At 42.5% G+C, this 10,588-nt stretch overlaps 1 protein-coding gene across 1 annotated transcript; it reads right to left on the bottom strand.

The window, feature by feature from the left end:
• Positions 1 to 224: 224 nt before the first annotated feature.
• On the bottom strand, positions 225 to 9,481 carry ZNF211 (zinc finger protein 211). Its single transcript, XM_008065345.2, has 2 exons — positions 9,355 to 9,481; positions 225 to 2,286 (listed from the first exon to the last, which is right to left on the bottom strand). The coding sequence occupies exons 1-2, from the start codon at positions 9,386 to 9,388 to the stop codon at positions 812 to 814; spliced, it is 1,509 nt and encodes a 502-aa protein (XP_008063536.1). The 5' UTR covers positions 9,389 to 9,481; the 3' UTR covers positions 225 to 811.
• Positions 9,482 to 10,588: the final 1,107 nt, after the last annotated feature.

Raw genomic sequence — 10,588 nt, 5'->3', positions numbered from 1 at the left:
CAAATTCAGTGCACAAATTAGGATAAAAAACCCCAGTCTTTCCTAGGAGGCCGTGGGCAACAATTCAAATTAGGCTAAAATTGTAAAGAGAGCTATATTCTTCTATCATACTGTTGTCTCTGAGGCATACAAATAATGTGACACCTCATCAAAGGTAATGCTGGCAGGGCCTAATTCTGTTTTCAAACCACCTCAAACAGTGAATAAAACCCCAGGATTACAGATAGCTTAAATAATAAAGCCTTTATTATTGTAAAAAAGCAATATGAGGCAAGCAATTCCCAGGCTGGTGACTTGGAGGCTGGAAAAAGTCCATGGAAAAGTCACATGAGACCAAGAGGTCCCTGAAAAAGATAGTCCCTTTTTGGCAAGCTACCAAAACTTGTGTTGAGTTCTCTGGTACAAAACTGGGTCAAGTCCATGCCCTAACTTGTCAGAGAGAAGGGGATGAGGACCCCTTAAGGGCTCAGACTATTCACGACATTCTTTAGCAAATGGGCAGAACACAGAGGTCTGCTTCCCAGAGCAGGTTCAGATGGTAAATGATGCCCACTATGTGGACCTCATAGGTGGAGAGGTGATATGACTTTTACCTCAAAAATCACCAGTAACATAAATGGAAAGGGCAACAAGTGTGAAGTTAGAAAGTGTGACATAGCTTCTTAAAGTGTCCACATACCTGGAATTTAAGGGGAATATCCCCATTGTGTATCTTCAGATGTTGGGGCTTCCAATTCACGTAGATAACTCTCTTACAGGTATTCTCCTTTAGTGTAATTACACTAAAAGGAAGCTGCATATTCCCATACTGCTAAGGTTTTTCTCCAGTGTGAACTCTCTGGTGTTGAATAAGGACAGATCTGCTGCTGAAGGATTTCCCACATTCACTGCACTGATAAGGCCTTTTTCCAGTGTGAACTCTCTGGTGTTGAATAAGGCTGGAACTTTGGCTAAAAGATTTCCCACATTCGCTACACTCATAAGGCCTTTCTCCAGTGTGAACTCTCAGGTGTTTGATGAGGTTAGATTTGCAGCTAAATGATTTCCCACATTCATTGCACTCAACAGGCCTTTCTCCAGTGTGAACTCTCTGGTGGTTCTTAAGGTTGGAGCTATGGCTAAAGGATTTCCCACATTCGCCACATACATAAGGCCTTTCCCCTGTATGGACTTTCCGATGTGAACTGAAGCTGGAGCTTTGCTTAAATGATTTTCCACATTTATTGCACTCATATGGTCTCTCTCCAGTGTGAAGTCTCCGGTGGTGAATGAGGCTGGAGCTTCGGCTAAAAGATTTTCCACATTCACTACACTCATGAGGCCTTTCTCCAGTGTGAACTCTCTGGTGGTAAATGAGGCTGAAGTTTTGACTAAAAGATTTCCCACATTCGCTGCATTCATAAGGCCTTTCTCCAGTGTGAACTCTGCGATGCTGAATAAGGTTGGACCTTTGGCTAAAGGATTTCCCACATTCCCCACACTCATAAGGCCTTTCTCCAGTGTGAACTTTTCTATGGCTATTGAGGCTATAGATTTGACTAAAGGATTTCCCACATTCAGGGCACTCATAAGGCCTTTCTCCGGTGTGAACTCTTTGATGTATAATGAAACTGGAGTAGTAAGTAAAAAATTTTCCACATTCACTGCATTCATAAGGCCTTTCTTCACTGTGGACTTTCTGGTGTTGAATGAGGTTACATCTTCGTGTGCAGGCTTTCCCACATTTGCTGCACTCAAAAAGCCCTTCTCTAGTAAGGATTCTCTGGTCCTGCACAAGTGTGTCTGTGTGATTAAAGGCTTTCTTGCATTCTACCCAGCTGTACTGACTTTTTCCATTATGAAAGGCCACGCCAAACTTGTTGTTATTTGGCTTCTCTCTCATGTGAGTGGTCTTTGGATGGAGAAATCCCATGTTGGCCAGGAAGTCCTTCCCAACTTCGCTGCAAGTAAATGGCTTCTCTGACACACGGACTATGCAGCTCTTTGTAAATGAGGCTGTGTCCACATAACTTCTGAAGGGTACCTCTCTAATATGCTGTCTATGGTGGTGTTGAATGTTTGTAGTAGAGTAGAATTTTTTTCCATATGTGTATGGTTTCTGCCCACAGTGTGTTCCCTGGTGCTCAGCCAAGTGCAAAATATCTCTCAAGACCAGGCCACATATTTCACAAGAGTAGGCATTCTGGAAAGATGAACCTTCTTTGAAAGTCCTGACCTGTGACACTCCTTCTGCAGAAATGCTCTGTTCAGCAGGTGCCCCCTCAGGCTCTACTCCATGCCAACAATCTGAAAGCAAATAAGTGATGGTGAAGTACATACCGCCTTTATTAGGAGGGGGCAACACAATCACAAATGTACATCTAACTCAGCAAAGAACCAGTCCATGGTACCATTTCAGGAAAAGGGAGTTGGGATGTTAGGTTGAGGAAGCAGCTATAGTACATCAGTGGGCCCCCAAGATGATGGAATAGGGTAGGCCTTAATAGGCACAGGGCACAAGAATAAGGTGTGGCCCAGGGGTAAAAGGCATGTTCTACAGTTAATTCCTCTGTCAATGGCTTTTAGTAGGATCCTATCTGCTGATGATTTATGATGTTATGAAGTATAGGTCTAGGCCCAAGAAAATCCGACTGGAACAGTAGCTGGTGTTCACAGACTATTAAAGGATATATGCACACTTCAGGATACAACAATATTAGAAGGAAGGTAGACGTGAAATGCCTTTGGCAATGACATTAAAACACAGGTCAAATGGGACAGGTTCCTGGATATCATGCCTTCTTTTAACTGCCATTCACCCGGGACAAGCCCTCTTTGAGCCTATCTTGTTGAATCTAGAGTTATGAACACCCTGTGAAGCAAAGAAAATTCTTTCCCTAACCCCAGTTGAGCTACAACATGGGACAAGGAGGATATAAGTCCTAAGGGAAAGACAGGACATGTGAGCAGCTAACAGTGGTCCAGAACAACTCAGTACACAAAAGAACACAGGAAAGTTAAGGAATTTAAGCTGGTATAAATTCAACTTGAAGTGTTATAACTTTAAGATGTTAAATGTGGGTGGGCATGGTGGCTCATGCCTGAAATCCCAGCACTTTGGAAGACTGAGGTAGGGGAACTGCTCAAGTTCAGGAGTTCAACGCCAGCCTGGGCAATGTACAGCTAATAGGGAGGCTAATGAGGGAGGATCACCTGAGCCCAGGAGTTCAAGACTGCAGTGAGACATGACTGTGCCACTCCACTCTGGGCAACAGAGTGAGACCTTGACTTCCAAGGAAAAAGATTAAATGTAATCCCTATAATGTGTATATATTTTAAAAGAGTTATAGAAAACAAACAAAGGAAATGACAGGAATTTAAAAGTTTCACTACAAATTTTGTTTCAGCTGAACACAAAAAAAGCACTACTGCAGTACATTTGGGACAAAAAGCTAAGAAAACAAATAGCAAAATGACAGAAATCAGTCCTTCCTTATCAGTGATTACCTTAAATGTAAATGGATTAAACTCCCCCTCCCCCCAAAAAAGACAAAGATTGGCAGCATGGGTAAAAACAAACAAACAAACAAACAAAAACAAGAACAAAATATGATCAAACTTTATGCAGTCTATAAGAAATTTACTTTAGATCCAAAGATAGCCTGCAAAAAGCTATTCCAAGCAAATAGCAACCCTAAGAGAGAAGGGATGGCTATACTAATATCAGACAATAGAGACTTTAAATTAAAAAAGGTTAACAGAGACAAAAAAAGAGGACATTATATACTAACAAAAGGTCCAATATAGCAAGGAGATATAATATTTATAAACATTTATGTACCAAATAACAGACCATCAAAACACATAAAGCAGCCGGGCTCGGTGGCTCAGCCTGTAATCCCGTGCCTTGGGAGGCTGAGGTGAGTGTATTGCCTGAACCCGAGGGTTCAAGACCCTCCTGGGTAACTTGGAGAGACCTCATCTCTACAATAAATAAAAAATTAGCTGGGTGTGGTAGCACGCGCCTGTAGTTCCAGCTACTTGGAAGGCTGAGGCGGAAGGATCGCCGGAGCGAAGCAGGCGAGGCTGCGGTGGCCAGGAGCGGCCACTGCACTCCAGTCTGGACGACAGAGTGAGACTCTAACTCAAAATAAACAAACAAACAAACAAAAAACACATAAAGCAAAAGTTGACAGAATTGAAGTAGACAGTTCTATAATAACAGTTGGCATCATCAATATCCTACTCTCAGTAATGAACAGATCAATTAGAGAGAAGTAAGAAAACAGAGAACCTAAAAAACCAACTAGAACTAACAAACATGTAAAGAACATCCCACACAACTAGTGCACCTGGGACATCCTCTAGGATAGACCATAAGTTAAGTGTCATTAGATTTAAAAAGATAGACATCATACAAAGTATCTTCTTTGATCACAATGAGATGATATTGGAAACTTAATAAAAGAAGGAAACTGAAAACTTTACAGATCTGTAGAAATTAAACAATACAATCTTAAAACAACCAATGAAGCCAAGTGAATATTGGAAATTAGAAAATACTTAGAGATGAATGAAAATGAAAACAACCTACCAAAATTTATGGGATGCAGCAAAATCAGTAGTAAGGTGAAAATTTACAACTATAAACACATTAAACAAAAGAAAAATCTCAACAATCTACCTTTGCAACTTAAGGGACTTCAAAAAGAATAACAAACTAAAGCTACAGGTAGCAGAAAACAACAAAATAAGATTAGAGCCAAGAAAAGTAAAACAGAGAAGAGAAAAACAACAGAGAAAATCAATAAAACTGAAAGGTGGTTGTCTGAAAAGATGATCAGAGTTGACAAACCTTTACCTAGACTAAGAAAAAAATAGAAGACTCAAATTACTAAAATAAAAAATGGAAGTGGGGACATTACTATCAATTCTACAGAAATAAAAATAATGGGAAAAACCTGAATAAAGTCGTAACTAGTAAAGAGACCAAATCAGTAATTAAAAAAACTATCAACAAAGAAAAGCCCTGGACCTGATGGCTTCACAGGTGAATTCTACTAGCCATTTAATTAAGAACTAAAAACAATCCTTTTTAAACTCTTCCCCCAAATTGCAGAGTGGACACTTCTAAACTTATTCTATAAGGCCAGCATTATCCTGATTCCAAAACAAGATCAAAGACACTTCAAGAAATGAAAACTTCAGATCAATCCCTTGATGAAGTTTCATACAAAAACATCAACAAAATATTAGTAAGCTGAATTCAGCAGCATATTTAAAGGATTATACATCAAGATTAACTAGATTTGCTGGACATGGTGGCTCATGCCTGTAATCCCAGCACTTTGGGAGGCGGAGGCGAGAGGATTTCTGAGCCCAGGGGAACCTGGCAAGACCTCGTCTCTACAAAAAATCAAAAAAATTAGCTGGGCATGGTGGCACATGCCTGTAGTTCCAGTTATTTGGAAGGCTGAGGCAGAAGGATCACTTGAGCCCAGCAGGTCAAGGCTGCGGTGGTCATAGGATGCCACCGCATTCTAGCCTGGGAAACAAAGTAAGACTCCAACTCAAAACAAACAAACAAACAAAAAGAAAAACAACTAGATTCTATTCCTGGAATGCAAGGATGGCTAAACAAACAATAATCAATCAAAGCAGTAGCTCTTGCCTGAAATCCTAGCTACTTGGGATGCTGAGGCTGGAGAACTACTTAAGGCTAGAAGACAGTTAATATAACAAGACCCTGCCTCTAAAAAGTTTTTAAAAATTTGTCAGGGCCAGGCATGGTGGCTCAGCCTGTAATCCCAGCACTTTGGGAGGCTGAGGCAAGTGGACTGCCTGAGTCCACAGGTTCATGACCCACCTGGGCAACTTGGCGAGACCTCATCTCTACAAAAAAAAAAAAAAAATTGTGAGCCATGGTGGTATGCACCTGTAGCCTCAGATACTTGGGAGGCTGATGTACGAGGCTTGCTTGAGCCCAGGAGTTCAAGGTTGCAGTGAGATATGATCATGCCACTGCACTCCAGCCTGGGCAGCAGAGTGAGACTCTATCTCTTAAAGAGCAAAAAAAAGTACAAGGTTATCTCAACCAATGCACAAAAAACATTAGACAAAATGCAATATTCCTTCATGAGGAATACACTCAGCAAACCAGAAATAAAGGGAAGCTATCTACACATAATAAAAACCATATTAAAAAAATACACAGCTGGCTGGGCATAGTGGTTCAAAGTCGTAATCCTAGCACTTTGGGAGGCTGAGGTGAGAGGACTGCCTATAAGCTCAGGGGTTCGAAACCAGCCCGGGCAACTTGGCGAGACCTTGTCTCTACAACAACAACAACAAAAATAAAATAAACTGGGCATGGTAGCATGCACCTGTAGTTCCAGCTACTTGGAAGGCTGAGGTGGAAGGATCGCCTGAGACCAGCAGGTTGAGGCTGCGGTGGCCGTGAGTGTGTCACTGTACTCCACCCTGGGTGACAGAGTGAGACTCCAACTCAAAAAAAAAAAAAATCCACAGCTAAAATTATACTCAATGGTGAAAGACTGAAAGCTTTTCCTCAAGGATCAGGAACAAGATAGGAATGCCAATTTTCATGACTTTTGTTCAACATGGCAATTAGGCAAGAAAAAGAAATAAAAGGGATCCAAATGGAAAAAGAAAAAGAAATCTCTGTTCACAGATCATATAAGTAGAAAACCCTAAAGAGTCTACCAAAAATATGTTATAACTTATAAACAAATTCAGCAAATAGAAGAATACAAACACAACACCAAAAATCAGATTCATGTCTACATATTAATAGCAAAAAATTTAAAAAGAAAACTAACAAAACAATTCCACTCACAGTTGCATCAAAAAGAATAAAATACTGAAGCTTAACTTAACCAAAGTAGTAAAACACTTGCACACTAAAACATTGCTAAAAGGAATTAAAGAAGACATTAATAAATGAAAAGACACCACATTCCATTCATGGACTGGAGTACTGAATATTGTTAAGATGTCTATACTAGCCTAAGTAAGCTACAGAAAATGCAAAATGTATCAAAATCTCAATGAGATTTTTTTTGCAAAAACAGAAAAATCCTTAAGATTTTGATAAAATTCTTATCAAATATTAAGGGACACCAAAGTGGTAAAATAATCTTGAAGAAGAAGGTGAAAGTTGGAAGACTAACATTTCCTAACTTCATAGCTTACTGCAAAGCTATGGTAATTAAACACTAGGTGTTGCCATAAAGACTGCTATATATATCAATGGTAATAAATAAGCCTATAAAAAAACTCTCGAATATCTGTCCAAGTAATTTTTGACAAGGGGACCAAGACCATTCAATGGGAAAAGGACATATTTTTTGACTTATGATGCTAGGAAAACTGGATATCTATAAGTCAAAGAATGAAACTGGACGCTGATCTGCCATCATATACACAAGTTAACTCAAAATGAATCAAAGGTCTGAATGCAAGAGCTAAAACTATAAAACTTTTATGAGAAAACAAGGGGAAAAGCTTTAGGACACCAAAGACACAGGCAATAAAAAAAAGTCAAAGTGAACTTCAAAACAAGAAACTTGTACATCAAAGGACACCATCAACACATTAAAAAGACAACCCACAGAATGGAAGAAAACATTTACAACTCATATATATATTTTTGAGTCGGAGTCTTACTCTGTTGCCCAGGCTGGAGCGCAGTGGCATGCTCAGGGCCACTGCAGCCTTGACCTGCTGGGCTCAGGAGATCCTACAGCTTCAGCTTTCTAAGTAGCTGGAGTTACACTCACACACCACCACATCCAACTAATTTTTTGGATTGTCTGTGGAGATGAGGTCTCGCCAAGTTGGTCTCAAACCCCTGAGTTCAAGCAATCCTCTTGCCTTTGCCTCCCAAAGTGCTGAGGTTACAGGCATGAGCCACCATGCCTGGTCATATCACATATTTGATAAGGGATTAATAACTAGGACATAAAGAGAACTCTTTAAACTCAACAATTAAAAAATAGGCAAAAGACTTGAATAAGCATTTCTCTGAAGGAGATATACAAATAGCCAATTAGAGATGCTCAATATCACTAATCCTCAAGGAAATGCAAATCACAACCATAATGAGATATCACCTCACATCCATTTAGATGGCTATTATCAAAAACAAAACAAAAAACAGAAAATAACAAGTGATGGTGAGAATGTAAAGGAACTGGAAACTTGTGCACTGCTAGTGGGAATGTCAACGGTGCAGCTGGCATTATATGGTGGTTCCTTAAAAATCAGAAGTATAGCCGGGTGTGGTAGCACGTGCCTGTAGTTCCTGCTACCTGAAGGCTGAGGCAGAAGGATCGCTGGAGCCCAGCAGGTCGAGGCTGAGGAGGCCCGGAGTGTGCCACTGCACTCCAGTCTGGGCGACAGAGTGAGACTCCAACTCAAAAAAAAAATCAAAAGTAGAATTACCATATGATCCAGCAATTCTACTTTTAAGTATATACCCCCCAAAATTGAAGCTCTGACACAAAAAAGATATCTGTACACCCATGTTCGCAGCAGCATTATTCACAAGAGCCAGAAGGTGGAAATGACTCAAGTGTCAACTGATAGATGGATAAACAAAATGTGGTACGTACACACAACAGAATATTATTCAGCCTTAAAAAAGAATGACATTCTGATACATATTACAACATGGATGAATCTTAAAGATATAATAAGTGAAATAAGTCAAACACAAAAGAACAAATACTGCATAATTCCACTCAAATGAGGTATTTAGAGTAGACAAATTCATTGAGATCAAAAGTAGAATGGTGGTTGCCAGGGGATGGGAGAAGTTGTTTAATAGGTAAGAGTTTCAGTTTTGCAAGATAAGAGTTCTACTGCAGGATGTTGGTGATGGTTGCATAACCATGTGAATGCATTAAAAATGATTCAAATGATAAATGTTATGTTATATATACTGTAAAATTTTTAAAAATAGAAGAAAAAAACACCTTGGAGCTTTGGAGAAGGTTCTTTTGAGAACAGTGGCAATGTCAGTAACTATATTTCATGGCATAGTCAAGCATGAATAAATGTCAGGTACAGAAATGGAGGGAAATTTGGGTGCCACAGACTTAGACAGTCATCAGACAGGGAGAAGGCAAGCCAGGTGGGATCCACTAGGCTTACTGTTCCTTACACGTGAGGTTTTTGGGCAGGGGCAATAAGAGGAGGGAAGTAGGCATGTACACAGCCCACAGTATCTAACCAGGGAACTGGGGCATGAAGCAGTACCTGTGGTCCAGATATGAGAAGGACAGAGTTGCACCTGAGGAAAAGGAGAAGGGCAGAGCTTAGCCCGAGTCACAAAGGTGGGTATGAGGGTCTTACCCAGGGAGGATGTAATTGCAAAGTTCTCCAGCATCACATCGAAGTACAGGTGTTTCTGAGCCTCATCAAGGAGATCCCATTCCTCCCAGGAGAAGTACACAGCCACATCTTCAAAGGTCACACTTCCCTGGCACGAAAGAGACTAATGAAACCATGAACAGGATCACTCTGGAAGACCCACAGTTCATGTCCCCACACATCTACCTCCATATTCAACCTTCTCTGAAGTTCCCCAACACAGTAGCACCTGCGCTCTCCTCATGATCCCATTAGTCACTATGTTCAGTTTTCCCACTCTGCAATCAGATGGAATCTGTTAACATTTGGGTAAGATAACCTTTCTCCTCTGATTCCAAACTCCAGCTTCCTCCATAATAGCGGACAAACTTCACTGGCAGTTAGTCCAAGCCTGACTCCTGCCTCCCTATTGCCTGAAGTTTACCACCCGAAAGCAAGGAGACCTGCAGCTCCCTGAACCAGTTCCGCCTCACCTCCAACCGGTTCCACATGCTGGTGGTACCTGTTCCTATCACAAGCTTCCGCACCCCTTTCCCCTGGCCTGGACTCAGGATTCTGAGCCCTGGGATTCTCTAGGGTGCCCACACCAAGGGCTGAGAGAATGGCAGGTGACGAGTCCCACGGCACCACAGAGACAGATGAAATGTGGGTGGGGTTCCGGACCAGCGAAGGGCTGAGTACCCTCCACAGATCAGGGCAAGCCCCAAAAGCACGCCGGCAGTCCTGAGATCCCGTGGACAGAGGCGTGCCCCAGAGACATGCGGCCACGGAGGGGCTCCCAGGACACGGCCGTTCCCTGAGCCCCCGCCCCGGTGCCAGGCAGCGTCGGGCGCCCGTCCAGCCTCAGTGCCTCAGCGCTGCCTCTGGCCAGCTGCGCGGCCTCGGGGTGTGATGCGTCCTCCCCGCCCTCTACAGTCTGCTCGTCAACGACCCTCGGAGGCCCTTTCGGTCCCAACGCAGACGGCGTCTCTCAAGCGCCCCAGACTCTCCAGAGCTCCGAGCTCCTGCCACATCGAACGCCGGCGACAGGGACCCACTCACGGGCGCCTCCGTATCCTCGGCCCCGGGCCCAGGCTGCAGGGACAGGAGCTGGTGCCCCTCCCTCAGGACTTACCGGAGCCGGGTCCCCCGGCCCGGCCGCCGCCATCGGACTCTGCGGGCGAGCGGGGCGTGGACCCGGACGCCGCGACCCCCGACCGGCCTTTCAGGCGGCGGT

The sequence above is a fragment of the Carlito syrichta genome, unplaced genomic scaffold (genome assembly GCF_000164805.1).
Source record: "Carlito syrichta isolate Samal-C Ts95f unplaced genomic scaffold, Tarsius_syrichta-2.0.1 Scaffold308243, whole genome shotgun sequence".
In the NCBI taxonomy this organism is placed as follows: domain Eukaryota; kingdom Metazoa; phylum Chordata; class Mammalia; order Primates; family Tarsiidae; genus Carlito; species Carlito syrichta.
This window is presented reverse-complemented; position numbering and strand designations above follow the sequence as displayed.